Source organism: Polyodon spathula, chromosome 9 (genome assembly GCF_017654505.1).
Source record: "Polyodon spathula isolate WHYD16114869_AA chromosome 9, ASM1765450v1, whole genome shotgun sequence".
NCBI classification, from domain to species: domain Eukaryota; kingdom Metazoa; phylum Chordata; class Actinopteri; order Acipenseriformes; family Polyodontidae; genus Polyodon; species Polyodon spathula.
The window spans coordinates 43008684-43026288 of NC_054542.1; the positions used below are offsets into that span (position 1 = coordinate 43008684).

At 35.8% G+C, this 17605-nt stretch overlaps 1 protein-coding gene across 1 annotated transcript in view; it reads right to left on the bottom strand.

The window, feature by feature from the left end:
* LOC121320911 (glypican-5-like) overlaps positions 1-17506 on the bottom strand; it is a 199705-nt gene extending 182199 nt beyond the window's left edge. Inside the window, exons 1-2 of the mRNA XM_041259690.1 lie at positions 17017-17506; positions 7787-7948 (exon numbers count right to left, since the gene is read on the bottom strand). Coding sequence (XP_041115624.1) covers positions 7787-7948; positions 17017-17167 — 313 coding nt within the window. The 5' untranslated portion in view covers positions 17168-17506. The remainder of the gene's footprint in view (positions 1-7786; positions 7949-17016) is intronic.
* Between the last annotated feature and the right edge of the window lie 99 nt (positions 17507-17605).

The following is a 17605-nucleotide window of genomic DNA, read 5'->3' on the forward strand; positions in this document are numbered from 1 at the left end:
TTACTCTGGGGTTCTTTGTGACTTCCTTGCTGATTTTCCGGTTTGTTATTGGAGAGATTTTGGTCGGACAGTGGATTGGTGGAGCCCCAAATCCTTAGAAATGGTTTTGTAACCCTTTCTAGACTGATGAGCATCAATAACTTTTTCTGAGATCCTCAGAGATTTATTTTGATCGTGGCATGAAGTGTTTCCACACACCTGTATGGTGAAGACCAAACTCACAAAGTTTCTGATCTTTATATAGGGTGGGGCCTCCCAAACTCACCCCTGAAGATCTACCTAATTATTTAAACACCTGATTCTAATTATCCCCTTAATAGAGCTGATAAAACCAGGGGTTCACTTACTTTTTCATATACCCTGAATCTCAATTACTCATTGTTTGTCTAATTCATACATGATTTTGTTTCAAAAGACATGGAATTTGTTAATATAAACCCTATTTGATATTTAAGAAAAGACTGTTTTTGATTCAAGAAGGCTATCATGGTAAAACTATGGTGTTCACAAACTTTTTCTCGTCTGTGTGTGTGTGTGTGTGTGTGTGTGTGTGTGTGTGTGTGTGTGTGTGTGTGTGTGTGTGTGTGTGTGTGTATATATATATATATATATATATATATATATATATATTTTTATTTATTTTTTTTTTTTTTTTTTTTTTATGTATTTATTTTTTTTAATTGTGCAACCAAAAAGGCTTTTTTTTTTTTTTTTTTAAAGACAACTTGGTTATGAAACCCAATAATAACATGATTACATTCTTCAAATATATGAAGCAACATTAAAAGACCTTCAGACCACTCGGAAGTTCTATAGTGGATTTTTTTTTTAGGAATGCACAGTACTGAATAAATTGCTAAAGTGAGACTGTGCCTGCATAACATTTTCAGCAAGGAACAATAAACTGAGCTATAAAACACAATTAAACCTACACATGACTCATATAAAGATACATGACTGATAAAAAAAATATTGTTGACAGTAATACATTTGGTATAGGTGATAAATACAATCATGTTACAAATCTGTACATAAAAAACTGGCTTCATTGAACATCCATGGAAAACCTTATTTGTTTCTTTTACTTTTTGGTTTTATTAGCCTTATATCTTTAACAAAGGATTGAATTATGTCTTCTTAGCTCACAACATAACAAACTGGTAAAGAATGGTATTTGGCATTCAAAAATATTTGGTGGTATTTCTTAATTTTGTGTTTCAGTTTTGTGTTGCTTGTTTGTATCTGGGAGGCGAACCTTTGAGGGGCAAAAAAAGCCTTCTAAAAAAAAATAAAAAAATTATAAACATACCGCCACAGACAGGCAATGTGGTCCATATACCAGCATTCTTTTTTTATGACACAGATGCACAGTAACTGGATCTGGCTGCACAGCTAACCGTTTGATCCGGTGGTACAATCATTTCATATAGCAGCAAAGTGAAATAGACCATCAAACTAACAAATAAACACATATCCCTTTTATTGAAAATGGGGCTGTCATGCGGTCAGATGTCTATGGCCCCCTGCCAGTTCAATCTGCATCTCTGGCTGAACAGGTTCAAATACAGAGGGTTTCCATGGGAACTACTGCATTTCGTTTTTCACATTCAATTCTGAGAAATAAATATGTAATAATGTCATAAATCTGAGAGGAAACTAAACAGGTAATATTTGTATTAGTTATTATTAGGTGTTTTAAGTATCAAACTGAATGCTTTCAGGTTCATAAAAATGTTCAAATTGAAGAAATCAGCTGTTGAGTAAATAGACTTCAGTGTGTTTTCTGACATTAATACTGTAATATTCTTATTATGGAATATATTATATAGTACAGTATATCAAATGGGGGGGGGTCTGAGGATATTGATATTGAATTTGATCAAAGCACACTTTAAGACTGTGTCTGAATTCCATAGCAAGAAGGACTTTCTGATAAAATATGCTTGGCTGAACATCGCAAAGAAAACGTTATAGTGAAAAAAGTGTCCTATGTGCTAATTAGAAGAAAAAGGAGGAAGAAAAAAAAAAGAACTTTTGGCATGCATTTGCAATGCATTTCAACATCTTCACAAGCTCTGCCATGAAAGCCTCGATCAAGGCTTTTTTTTTTTTTTTTTTTTTTTTAAATAACATACTTGCTTCAGATAAGAATCCATTCTCCAAAAGCTGCCCCCAATTGGGTGTGCACATAGGATTATAAGGTAATCCGCTGCCTAACAACCGTACAGCCGCATCGAGCCCCCACTATCAGCAGCACAGCAAAGCTGTCCATTCAGTGGCAGTCAATACACTGTTTGTTTGTTACTGTGATTTGTTTAACAAACTTCTAACATCCCCTAACCACGGGACACATGAAATGATTAATTAGCCAACAATAGTGCTTCATAAACCTTTTTAGAAACTTGATCCTTAAATGCAACTCAATTGTGATAAATGCTATGCTTTAATAAAAGTGCGCTCCGGTGCTTAAACTGCAGCCATCATGTGTCTGAGTCTCCTTCCTGAGTGTAAGCCTTGGCCACCGCGCTATCCTTGCACAGGTACCAAAATCAGTGACCCACAATCAGGCACTAACGACTGTTGAGTTAGTGTTAGTGCCTTGCCCTGTGATCAAAATTGGGACCCAAGCAATGTGAGATGCCACTCAACTAACCCTGCATCCAGTAATCCATTAATAACTACAGCTCTACTGTTGAGGTTCAATACCACAGCAATACACTGGTTTTAAAGAAAATGGGATGCTTCTGGGCTACTGGCTTTTACAACGCATGGGCTGTTTTTTTTTTTTTTTTAATGTAAAACTTTAGTGCACACAGACATACGGTTTCATGGATTAGACTTTAGGTTACAGGATCTAAAATAGAGAACAATGTGCAAAAATCTACACAGAAAAAAAATAAAATCTGTGACTACTTTTCTTGATTTGATACTGATGCAGATACAGTAAGTGCCTACCAGATTTCATAAAATAAGCTCCTGTAGTGCACAGAAGAAACAAATGCTCATCGGCCTGGACACAAGAATCTGAAAAATCAGACTGGAGAAAAACGTTTTTTGTGGCTGCAAGCACAACATCTTTGGCAGAAAAGAGGGACGAAAGAAGTAACAATATTTATGCCGTCTTAAATTTTAAGAGTTATTAACAGTAATTGGACATTGGCCTTCATTACTGGCAATCTACTGTAGTTGAAACCACAAGCTGTTAGAACAACTCGCAACCCTTCAGTACAAAAAGAAAAGCTTTCGTGCACGGCTTTCTGATGATCTGCCGAACGCACAGCAGCTACTGACCAATGCGACTGCTGTATTTTTTGCTTGGTTTTATGCAAAAATCCACGGCAAACAGCCTGGAACCGATCTGCGTCCCACTGATTTTAAATCTGACCCCCCCAGCCACAGGCAAAATGTAACTTAACCGTAGACACAATCATATCAATCAAAAATAAAAAAGTCTGTAAGTTCCCATATTAAAGTTTCCCATTTCAGCATGGTAAGCACTGTAAAGTCCAGAAAGGAATGGTAAAAAGGTAAAAAGCATGGAAAAGCATGCGGAAAACTGTAAAATTACTGTGGTAAACTTTTATAAGGGTTACAATGGACAAGTTTCGTATTTAAAGATGCCATCATGACTGAAATCCTAGTTATTTTCTGGTTATGTGGAGGGTACTGTATTGTAGTGTTTGAGGGGGACAAGGAGACATGGGACAATATTATAAGAAAAGAAAAGAAAAAGCATATATTAACGCTGACCAAACCAAGCCCCACTAGGCATAACTTCAAATAATTAGACAATAGTCATAGTCTTGTGTAATTGTGTTTTTTAAGGGGTAATTTATCGTCTGGACAAAAATGTAATTTTCTATGTTTCATGCAGGTTCTTAAATATAATAAAGTATGCTGGAAAATCTCTATCTATATGGGTTTTAAATAGCTAGCATTCTGCAGTTAACACTCTGCAATGATAAAAGATACTGTTCTAAGCTCAAATAAAGCTAAATAATATATTTTTCTTGCATTATTAAAGTTAAAAACTGTAAATTGACCACCCTCCACCAATTCATGTAATTTCCTTGCCTTTACTCAGGGAATGTTTGTCCTTAAGCCATACTAACAGAAGTTGTATATTAAAATTCTCAAGGGCTAAGGAAAGATACAGCCAAATACAATGTGCCTAATGAATCACAAGAGAAAACTTCAGCGATGTGATCTTGTGCAAAAACACTAGCATATCAAGAGATTATTGTATACAATTGTCAGCAACATCAGTACACTAGAATAAATCTCACTGCAACAATAGACCACAGTACTAATGCTGTAAATGTAGGGCTACTAACGCCAAATAAGAAGACCTTTAAGTGAAGTTCTCTGGTATAATTTAGCAATTCACCTGTGCATATTCTTTAGGAACTGCAAAGGGTTTTAGACACTCTAGTTTTTACATTGCACTGTTACTTTGGGATGTCTTTTGTGTTGTGTGCATCACTGTAAAATACTTTTCAACACAATTCTTTAAATATTGTTATTCCCATATCCTGGGTCATAAATTGTACTGCAAAATCTACAATTGTTTTAAATATACTGAACTCCAAATGCCCAATTGCTTGGAAGATGTTCAATTAAAGAAAACAGCACGTACCAGGCAATGAACAATGAATAAGTAATTTAGGGTCACAGTTTTCTTTGGCCCACTGACAATCCCTTATATTAAAATCTAAATAAGAAGCTGTCTGAGGGCTAAACTGAAGTGATAGAAGATCAATTCTGATTTGTCCACAATCCTTGCCATGCGATACACAGTAAATTATAGCTGGGCACAAATTTAACAGTAACCAATTTTAACTGTATCTCTTCAATTTATTTAGAGAACAGAAATACACTGGGGCTTTTGCTGCTAATCTTGAATACAGTCCAATGACAGCTTCAATTACCAAGCCAAGATGAGACACTGTGTTAATGCATCATATTGGCCATGTTATTGCTCTAATGTTTTCTAGTATTGGAGATATAGGTGGTTTAGCATAGCTTGAACAAGACATTTTCTACCTCTAATTGGATATTTAGAGCTTGAAAAATATACACAAATTAAAATATAACACATTCAAGTTGCAGTTGTCTGGATTCTTTCTCATTTAACATAACTCTTAAGAAAAGAGTTGTCAGGATATTTGCATGTAGCAATATTGTATATGCTTGTGTGCTCACTAACTGAACCACTCTTTTGTACAGCAGCTTCTAAGACCTAACAAAAGAACAGCTTACTTGAAAGGTCGGCAGTAATTTCTTTACTCAAGCTGACAACCTTGACATGGTTGCACATATCCCTCAGAGGTTATTAAAGAACACAACAGCATACTGATTCAAACATTTAAACTTCCTGGCAACACCATCTAAAATGAATACTGTTACATAAATAAAAGTCAATTTGACGCCCCACTAATGGCTTTCACTGTAGAATAAGTGTTCAATAAAAATGGTTTTAAAAAAAAAAGAATGCCATTTTTTGTAATTGCTTTGGGTAAAACCCCTCTCCAATTACTGTTAAACATTAAGACCAGTTTAAATGCAAACAAGGCAGGATCTAAATGTGATTCTGTATTAATTTTACATTGCGTTCCTTTTTTTAAATATCTAAAGAATGTTTAATTATTCTTTGCCCTGTCCACTTGAATAATCTTCTTTTTAAAATGAAACTCATACATAGTGTAAACCAAAATAAATGGATTGCCCACCTGGAAGATTTTTAAGGCACTTGCAGATATCTGTTCCATGCCATGTTCTTTTCTGGATATCTATTATGCAAGAACATTATCTTTGAGTTTTTACAGCACCCTGAAAGGAATAGCTTGCTTATATTTATAGAAAGTACTATTAGAACTGTCGTGTTATTACCTGTACTAGTCAGTCTGCATTCCTTTCACATAAGCACACAAGACAAAATAATGGGGGCCCTTTGTTCCAGGTTTTGGAAAGTGTGCATTGTGTCACGCAGCAAAGACTTTTGGAAGTGTGCACATTTTTATAGTAGTGAGACACTTGCCATGCTTCAGCCACAGGGAATAAATAAATAGGAGGCACTAAAATATGCTACTACAGATAACAAAATGCTTGTTATCTTGCCCAGTCATTATTACATTAGGAATGCTAGAAAGAGGCTGAAAAGGATGCTTTAACGAAAAACAGTTATTTTCAAACTGCTGGCTGCGTCACAAGATGCAGAAACATTTTGATTGGTGGACACAATGAAGTTGTATTTTAGTGCATGCCAACTTTGTCTGGAAATCTGCAAGGTGTTGAAACTGTTACCAGGCATCCCAGTGTCAGCAATGTAGAAAAGAGTGGGGCATCTCATGCAAACACCAGACTAGAACAAATACTAAGTATCCCCGGGGACCGGCGCCTCTAAAGCAATGTATTAAACTGAATGTGAAAAATGAGTATGAATGAGAAAGTCTTAGAATACAGGTTTTCTGTCTCTGTACCTCAGAAATGTAAAAGGCGTTTTTTAATATTACAACTAAATGATGTGCTGCTTCCACTGTGAGTCTGACTAAAAGAATCATTCATTTATCATGGGCGACCAACTGCTATCACTCTGCTCTCAACGGAACCCTCGTCACGTCTGTTTATTCAAACTGTAGTGTCATGTTATCGCAAGGTAACAGGGTTTGAAATCCTAATGTGTGTGAATGGCAGAGGGAAACCCCTTTTTATTTATATCTAGTTTACTGCCCACATAGAGGCACATTGTAAGCAAAGCCCCCATTGACTGCATCACAGACGTTACCTTGGGAACAAGAAGATACAGCAGCAGTCAATCAAAGTCAGTATTGCTGCAGGAATGATAACAGAGAGGTCAGATGCGGATTATTATTATTATTATTATTATTATTATTATTATTATTATTATCTTTCACTTGTGCACGTTTTTCTTTGGCCTTAATATACAGATAGAATGTGTACTCGTGCATGTTTTCTTTGCACACGATGTCAGGCTGTATAGTAGCTAACTAGTAAAAACAACTGTCATTTATTTTGTTAGAGGCCAAAAAAGGACCCCTGTTAACCATTAAACAGAAAAGGAATTTTGTAATCATTTCTAAACAGAGGACAAATACCAGCTTTTCTAATTAACTTTGCTTCCACTGTGAAGTGGGGTTGTCATAGAGATATGATGTCTCGAGACAAACACTGGGTTAGAGAATATGTAAGTGAACATGGGAGCTCCAACTGATAATATTCTTTATATCTGCTCGACTTGCAGGTGTAAATGCAGTAATAATGAAATCTGATATGGAAAAAAAAAACATCTCTTTGATTATGAACACATGGTAAAGGTATTAATTTACACCTGTCCCCCAAAAGATGAAGGCCAACGTATTCTTTACTCCTGGTATATTTTGTTACATATTATAATGTCTTGTTATAAAATAAGGGCGCACATACACAGGGGCCAAGCCCCCCTGCCCCTGCTGCTATGCTGTCTCTGCTTGCGTTCTGAGCAATATAATGGCTTTTATTACCTTTTGAAAACAAATGAATATGTAAATTCTGAGCAAATATCCGAACAGGAAAATGTTCATCCCAGCACTAGTTATAAGTGTAAAACGTTGTCAGGATGTTAACAATGAAAAGGAAAATTATATGTAGGTTACGTAAACAACATGTAGGTGACGTGTAACACTATATTTTTCTAAACCCGCTACTTACTCTTGAGAAGTTGAGATTTAAATAATGCAATTTATTTACAAATCAGTATTCCTACTCATAAAAAAGACTCCAAGCTTACCTTGAAATGCAGCTACATTTCGTGAAATTAAAAACTTTAAACTTGAGCTTGATGTTTGGAGTAAATGTTGAATGTCGTTTCGTGCAGCTACTTGGTATCTCTCCTCCATCTTCTTGGTACAGCAGGTCAGGCTTTTAGAACTGCAGACCTGAAGATCTGAACCTTAAGACAAGCAAAGACATCGTTTGAACAAACATAATCAATGTAACTTCATTAATCAGAAACAACACAGCATTATTTCTGCCTTTCTAAGACGTTCCATGTTATCAGAATACACTAATTATCAGCTAATTCCATATTCTCATATGCTGTGCAGAAGTTCAGAGCCGTTTCTTTACATTTTATTACAGAAAATTAAAAAAAAAAACAATAAATACAATCAAAGTGACATTGCATATACATTATCCTGCCTCCTCGCTTGTCAAAGTGAGGATTCAGTATAAACATTACAAATGTAGGGTACCCTCCACTGTATTCCCTTTCACCAGTGATATGCAGGATATATCAATCATTCTTATCTTCCCCGGTTTTGAGTTCTACTTTTTATTTACCACGACAATAAACATTTCTGGATATGTTTTAAACTTATTTTAAGGTTATAGAACAATCATTTATAACTTTAAACATGAAAATATATGTAGGTATGTAGACATACTAGAAGAAACTACACATGGGAGATAGTGTAATCTGAGAGGTATGTCATATCAGACCAGTTGGTTTGTAAACATGAACTAAAATGGAAATGTTAAAAAGATCTGTATCAATGATGTTTATGGGCAAAGGGTACTGAAAAGCAAATAGAACTGTATTGAAATTCATAGTATACCCCTTGTAAAGACAAGTCACATATTCAGTCAATGTCATAGTCACATTTATAATAATAGTAATATCTGTATATAGCACCTTTCATAGTGGGCCACTATCACAAAGTGCTTTACAGAGGTAGGCTGTGAACTGTGCATTATATCGAATCACTTACAATAGGATATTGATTTAACATCTCATCTGCAGGACGGGGCACAAGGAGGTTAAGTGACTTGCTCGGGGTCACACAGTGAGTCAGTCAGTGGCAGAGGTGGGATTTGAACCAGTGACAGTTACAAGCCCTGGACTTTAACCACTGGACCACGCTGCCTTCTTGAATTTAGTATGCAGTATATAACTCTGTAAATATGAAGTCACTATCGAAAATGGTTTCTGACAGACTAATATTTTACACAGATTTGCAAAAAATATATATGTTAACTGTTACGGAAGGGTTCATTTGACCTAGGGAATCACTGAGTAAAAATTATAATCACTGTCACGAAAGGGTTCATTTGACCTAGGGAATCACTGAGTAAAAATTATAATCACTGTCACGAAAGGGTTCATGTGACCTAGGGAATCGCTGAGTAAAGCTGTGTACCAAGTATGAAGTGAATGTCTTAGGCCTTTATCATAGATTTTGCCGGAGGAGTTTTCACAATACTTAAAATATTAAGTTTCCAGCTGAAATGGAAATGAGATACAGGGTTAGCAGTAGTAGGTGCAGCAGATTTGAAAACCTGCCATAATGAGCATGCTTAACTAGTAAAGATCTTTGACAACTGCTTCGACTAGAAGTCTTTACCAATGTAAAGACACTTGGTTGTAAAATCTGGCAGACATCTGTCATAATTAAAAACACTAACAGATTAAAGCATATTTTCTTGTTAGTACTACTGTAACTGGACGGTTATATGTTATTTTCTAAAAACAAGATGTTGTGCACGTTGGTGTTGAATGGGACTAAAGTCTATGATGATTGTACTCAACTCTACCAAGGTGAACAGATTTTAACGATGAATTAATAATGAATTCCCCAATATTTGCCAACCAAGTACTGTAGAGTATATCCTACTGGAGGCAGTAACGCTTGTAACCAGAAGGTCACTGGTTCAAATCCCACCTCTGCCACTGACTGACTCACTGTGTGACCCTGATCAAGTCACTTAACTTCCTTGTGCTCCATCCTGCAGATGAGATGTTAAATCAATGTCCTATTGTTAATGACTCTGATATAATGCACAGTTCACAGCCTACCTCTATAAAGTGCTTTCTGATGGTAGACCACTATAAAACGCACTATATAAAGACATTATTATTATTCTATCCCCTAAAAGTTCTGTCCAGGGTCCTGAAACTAAACGTCAAAGATGGTTACATTATCTTTTTATATTCTCCTTTCTTTTTTTTTTATTACAGCAGATCAATAATAAAGGCTGAGGGTGCTTTGAAGGTATCCATTTATAACACAGTATAGTGTCAATCTTGACATTATCCATCATCTCACATTTTAAAACACCCTTCCTCGTGGCCACAAACTTTGAACTCCAATTTAATATTTTAATATTCTTCCCAACTGTATACTATGGAGGATAATTAAAAATAAATAAATACAAATACAAATAAACAAACAGCTGTAGCAATTTATCCACATGGTGTTGATTGTGCAGTTTATACATCTATGAAATCACAATCTGATAAAAACAACCATTGCAGGCCTAAATGTGTGGTTGAGCGAATATGTGTAACTCAAGTCAAATTATAAACAGTAAACTGTATGCCTATGAGTACAACTCAAAAAAGCTGAACTGTACATGTTAGCATTAGGATTTAGGATTCGCAAAAAGAAATATACTTTTCAAACAAATGGTGTCCAAAAATTAACAGACCAACGGTACAACTGTATCGGGTATCGCTATATTTTGTAAATGTATTTCGATATTTCTTCATAATCCACACATTTTACTGGTTATATTTCAGTTGCTTCTGTTGAAGAGGAAAAAAGAAGGTTTTAAAAATATAATTTACCAAAGATATCATGTTTAAGGATAGTTATTGTTTTTTTCTAGAGTTGTTTTTTGCTTGGGTGCTTAAAAAAAAAAAAAAAGCTGCAAGAGCACATCGAGAGCTGCAGTTGTATGCATGGTACAGCTGTACAGTATTTTGTTTGACTATATTTTTGTAAATAATTTTAGAATTGTTTTATTTTCCACGTTTTTTTCTTTATGTTAATATAATAAAGATCAATCCAGACCTTCCTGAACACTTATATCTGCCCACAGAGAAACTAGAGCCGCTCTTCCTCAGGGTCCCAAGGCTGCCCTTGAATTGAGGTCTAGGCAGCTAAGCCAGCCCCACTTTCACTTAAATTTGATCTCAATGAGTTAAGGATGATGGACTATTGCTGGAAACAGGAGCAGGACTTGGAAGACATACTTCCACTGGGTTCCCATTTCAAGTAGCCTGCAGCTTCTTTTAGAAGTTGTGGAATTGGTTTAGCCATTTTTGAGAATATCATTACTGCTGCTTCTCGATTCTACGCTAACTCAAACCTGGGAGACCAGCTAGCAGACAATCGAATGCTCCAACGGCACTGTCCCGCCCTTCCAGTGTGATTGATGCTAATGAGAAATACTAGAGCGAAAAGATTATGCCAAAATGAAAAACAAAATAAATAAATAGCCAATGTATTTCGATTTTTATTTATTTCGTTTTTTTAAATTTATTTATGTTTTTATTTATTTCGATTTTTATTTATTTATGTCTATATATTTATTTAGCTTTTTTATGTTTTCATTTTGTTTTTTATGTATTTATTTATTTAGGCACAAATTATCCTCCATAGTATACAACTGGTCTCTGAAATGAGACTCCGCTTTTGTTATAGGGAAACTGAATTTAAAGAAACATAAAAATAAGAAGTGGGGAGGAATAAAACCAACCCAATATGAGTTTGGGTTCTTATATACAGTGTATGCTGCACTATTCAAGTTATTCAGAATATGTAACATTTAACTTCTAGTACAGTTAATATGAAAGAATGAATTGCCACTGCACTATTACAGCTTACTACTGATGGAAATAATAGCGCCAAATTAACTGTAGAGAATGGTGTAAGTAAACATCATCCAAAATGTATGCCAACATGGGAGGAAGGATTTAAAAAAAACTATCAGGAATGTGTTTGCTCTGACATACTCTGACTCAATAATTATACCTCAACAATATAGTTATGTGCCTAGTTGTCTGCATGTACTACAAAAACAATTCCTTAGTAAGTTTGAAAATAATGTATTCACCCCAAAAAATTCCTGGATGCGGAACAACAAATGCAGATTTGTTAATTTTTTTTTTATTATTATTAATTTGCATTGTTTAGAAGACCATGCAACATAGGTAACAAGGAAGAAAGCAGATGCTGTGTGAGATTCCCTTGGTGTGTGGTTCATCTGGCATCTGCTTACAGGAAGAGTGGTCAAACAAAGCCCATATCTCAGCTATATTTATAGTGTGGTCTCGTCTCAGCCCAGCAAAAATAAACACATAATTACATGGAAGGTTTAAATTAAATTGCAGATGTTTTCATGATAAAGAGTTTCCATTTTGGATTCCTTGTAAAAAAAAAAAAAAAAAACAAAGTTGCTACACAAACCAAATAAATAAATGTTTATTTCTTTCATATTAAATTGTTAAATAAAATATTTGTTTCAGACTATAGTTTGTCCAATGTCATAAGGCCTCACTGTTGTTAGATTTGAGTACCATAATACAGCTTTTTATTTGTATTTGTTTTACTAAAATTTGCTTTACTTGATGTTTCATTATTATGTTGTGTAAGACGTCGTACTACGGATGAACAGAATTTGAGTGTGACATTTTTCCCAGTTGCCCGGGTAATATTTCCTGAGTACAAAGCAATGCGTTCATCCCAGCCAAACAACCATGTACTTTCACACCAGTCAGACGTCTGGACAGAGATCTTTTTAGTCCTTGGAAACTTTGGAAAACCATTTCTCACAGTGCACTGTAATGAAGTATTTTTAGACTATTAATCGTCTTCTGTCCTTGGTCACTTGTACTCTTCTGACTGGATTATTTTGAGTTATAATGACTGGCTCATGCTTCCTTTACCTTCCCCTGTAGTATAGGTGTTCTTAATGAGGCACACATTACTGCATAAGATCATTCTTTTTGGCAATGTGGCTAGGTCTATTGAAAAAACATAAAAGCTGGCTAGGTTTTATTTTAGGTTCATCTCTAGTAACTTTTAGTTGGCAGAGCCTTGATTCAGACTAATCAAAAGCTTCCTTTCATTATTGTTCCATATAATACAAATCCTTCACTATCACATTATCAGTTATCAGTTACAGTTAATGTGCTTTTCAAAGACTCGTCTTGACTTTCTTTTTTTGGTTTCAGTTTTTAAATTATGAACAAAGATTTAAAAGAAATGTGTGGTTTATCTCACTTTTTGCATTTTAGATGTTTGAGTTAATTAGATTTTACTTAAATGTTAAAGAATTACTTTTGATCCAAGAACAAATAACCAAAATGATGTGCATCCCCCTGCAGTTAGAGAAAATAACTTAAGCAATTAATTGGATCCTATTGCTGTCATGCTCTGTGCCTGAAACAAGCCACTTCCTCCAAGTGTTTGCTTCCTTCCATACAACCTAAATGCCCAATTTGTATACCAAATTAAAGAATATTATGCAACTGTGTGATTTGATGGAGCACTCTGATTGGCTACTGACGTTCTAGAAGGGGTGTGCCATCGGCTGCTGCCTCATCACACAAACACATGGCCCAGCACTAATATTCTACAGATGTAATTGTAAGTTTAACATGTTGGTGTTGCAAACCATCATTCTTTGATCTTCTGAAATGTTTCTAAATAAAATAATACTGAAGTTGACATTTACCTTTAGTCAGGGCCAAATCAAACACAGCGGCGCTGGGGAAACTGACACAGGACAGGAGTGCTTGTCATCTGTAAAAACGTGCTGTGGGACTGCGAGTCAGAGCTCCATTCAGACTACTGCTTTATACTTATAATATATCTTTCTATATCATGCCCACATACAGTACAACATGAAAATAATGTTGCATGAAGTTTGGTATTCAGTAGCAAAGATATTAACTATTTCATGCATGAAATGTAAAAATGGCTGGAAAAAAACATTTGAAGTACTGGGCATACACATTTTTCATTGACATTTTTGTAATTTTTATTTTCCATTGCTTGTATGGGAAAAAAATAGCATCCCTTATATGAGGTCATCATGCAACAAAACACAGTACTTCATGAGGCTATCATGCATTTGCATCTTCCATATGTTCCATGAGGTTTTATTTTTTTTTTTTTAATCCGTCCCCATATGAGGTGCCATTCATGAAAGGGTTCGAGGGAATAGGACTGTTTAAAATGATCAAGCCCTCATCGTTGATTCTGTTGTTCATAGTACATGTTCAGACACATTTATATCCCAAAGCCTCTGCATATACATTGCATTGCATCAAGCCTGTGCAGCTTTTTGTAGTTCATGAACAAACTTCAACAACTGGCAGTTCCCATAGTCCTGAAAAAGATTAACACCCAACCCAGTAACACCTGTCAAAAACTGCTTGCTACTAACTCAGAATTACACTCTTCATATGTCAAACCATGTACCACATGTACGCTGAGGATATGTACTGCAACAGCAGAAAGGCAAGCTGAAACTGAACCTCTCGATTGAATTGTATTAAATACCATTACTCAAAATTTTTGACTATACAGCAACATTACAGACCATGTATCCTACATTTCAAAGCATCTCAAATGGCTAGTTTCATACACATCGATTAGCACCAATCTTGGGATATCTAATGTTAATGTTAGGTAAAAGTAGCCAACAATTAGTCAGTGAAAACCAGCCCAAAGAGAAGTAAGCAAAATCTTGAATGTGTAAATGAATCTGTAATAATCTGTACAACATCAAAGCATATTACAGTAATGAGAATGTATATTGCAATTGATCATATTTAAAATAAAGAACTTCATCTATAGAATGCGACATTATTTGACTGAGACAGGATTCTGCTGTACAGAGACAGACTAAACTCATTTGAGTAGTAATTTCATCAGGAATTTAAAAATGATTAATTTAAACAAAGGCTATGCACAATTAAGCTCATCACAGTGAAATCGAGCTGTTCCGTTTGCAAGTTTTGGCATCTTAGTGTTTCTAGGCAAAAATGATAATGTTAAAGTAATATCAACAACATTGCTGGAATTCGCACAACCACACAGCGAAGGTCATTCTTGGCACTTGCTGGAAAGTATGCCCAATTGTATTAAAATCTCAATAAATGAAGATGCCTGATGAGATATTTTATTTCCCAGTGTTACTTGTGCTACTGACTGCATATGGGAATTGCAAGCCCTGGTGTTAATGGAACTGTTTCTTTTAAATTCAGAAATGGCTATGGCTCAGTTAATTTATAGGCAGTCAATGCACTGGCAACATGATATATAGTTCACAATGACAGGGATCAGAAAACAACCAATAATTTTTTAAAACAGTAAGCTATTGCAATTCCTTTAAAAATGAGTACAAAATCCTGCTGGGTTGGCAGTCTGGCTGCCATTGGGGGTGTTCATGGGTTAGTAGCGTTATGTGTCAGGTAAGCTATGGGCACAGGGGATCAGCAGATAATTCTGTGCTATCGATTCATGTAACCAGTGTTTAGAATAGAATTGATAGCATTGCCACTAGCTCACTTCTTGCGACATCATAATCGTGTTTTACATTGCTTTGCTGATTTATGTACTGAAAACTGTACATGGGAGAAACTGTCTGAATGGGTTCTTCGTTATCAAAAAATGCACATACTGTAAAATGCACAGAAAAATATCTGGGTAGAGGTTAAAATGATGACTGGCACAGCTTACAACAAACTAACCTATTTTTTATTACAGCCTAATGATGTCTGTGCTGTACCAGTGTCATTCTTCTGGTCTTCAGTTGGAAATATGTAATTATTTTTTATTCTTTTTATGCTTATATTTGAGATATGCAAATGTTTCAAAGACAACACTACAGATACAAACTGCTGTCTCCTAAATCCTAGTAACTTCTCGTGTTAGTGTCGTTTCGCACTTGGCATTAGTCCCAGCAATACGTGCAGCCAATTAATTGGCAACAATTCTATTCTACACATGGCTGGCAGCTTTTAATGGCAAAATCACCACCAATGTCATGTAAAATCAACATGGTGCCCTCCAAGTTTTCTGCTGCTTTAGTGATGCTACTTTATTGATGAGAATGGCGTGAAACAGAAAAGACAAATAAAAAGGTCATCAAAATGTTAAAGCAGGTCTAAAAGGTTGTGTATGGTATGTGTCTTTCCAGAGTGGCTGCTACATCAGTGTTAACTTTGCAAAAACGTGTCACTGTCCATAGTATTTTTGAACTACAGAATAGCATCTGTAGAGTACTTCGGGCATTACTGTGGGGAACAATACAATTATGTGATTCCAAAACTGATATGACCAAGGTAAAAATGACAACTCTCTGTAAATGGTATGGTCCATTTTTAGATAAGGACATTTACCTACTTGCCCATATTAAATCAACGTTAAAGCTATACATGAATGTTTTTCATGGAAATGGGGTGAGGGTGACCTTAGAGTGCTGTGGGTGGTTCATTATTCTGATGCAAAATATTTTAGGAGCTCTCTTGCATCAAATTATATAAATAAAATACTTCATCAATTTAAACCCAAAGCGTCAGACATTGCGCTATTGACCCACATACATTATTTAATCATGTATTGTAGAATATACACGAGAAAAGAAACGCATTTTCATATTGTATATGTAAAAAGAAAAAACAACTTGACTTCCCTGTTCATATGAAAACGTTAAAACCAAATACTGAATGCAACGCAGCCCTGTCCTCAAACCCAAAAATAAATCTACAGTTCTACTGTACATTCTCTTTCTACACGTTCTGCAGCTCAAATAGTTCTGCATGTGCACCGTCTGTTGTTAGAACGTTTACCTGCACTGTGCTGTACTGTAGAAAAGCCGTCAAAGGTATTTTAAACAGTGGATAGCTGACCGACTTCCAGTTTTGACAGCTCAGTTGTGCAATACTGCAAACCAGCAAAATATGGGTGCATGGTAACCGGTCTGATTGCTAAATAGGTCGGGGGAAAATGTCAATTAAAAAAAAGACATACAGATCGCATGCCAAATTATGTCTAAACAGACAGCCGGTAAGCCTGAGGCTAGTTTCTTAATGTGAACAATTTATTACGCTTGTAAAATACTTGAAAGTATTTCTAGGCTAGAAAATCACGTTATCTTGTAGTTGTAGAATGGTGTACAGCACTGACATTTCATAAATGTGTATTACTTTTAAATCTATATATTTACCTGCTCTGGGGATTTCTGGCAACGACTTTACAGGTCCTATCTGCAAGAGCTGGAAAACTTTTCGAACTTCATCACAGTTCGGCGCGCTTTCCAAACTGAAACCAATGATAACAGCAAAAACTACAGTTAACAACAACCGTCCCGAATCCATTTCGAGAAGAAAAAAAAAACACCTCCCTGGGGTGGTTGCAGAACAACCAAGTCTTATTCCAGTGCACAAAACGAAAAACACAAAACAAAAAAATCGCAGAGCAGCAAACTTCTTATCCAGGCACCCCCACAAACTCCACTGCTGTTACTGGCGCTTTGTAATTCCAATATCACAGCACGGGTTCCCAGAAGCCGCCCCTGGAGGTAGTGTGGTTCTATGTCAATTGTTTATCTGGTTCGATTGAAAGAAAGTGTGAAAGGTCTGTTAGCGAGTGTACTTCCAAATACAGCATGTTTGCTCCCGCTGCTGTAACCAGTGACTGCGCGCGTCTATGGAGAAGGGGCGGAATCGTCACTCGGTGGCTGTACAGCCAAGCACACTTGGACTGTACAGCAGTAGCCATGCTACTTCTTGGTAATCAGAGCCACCAAGTGGAGG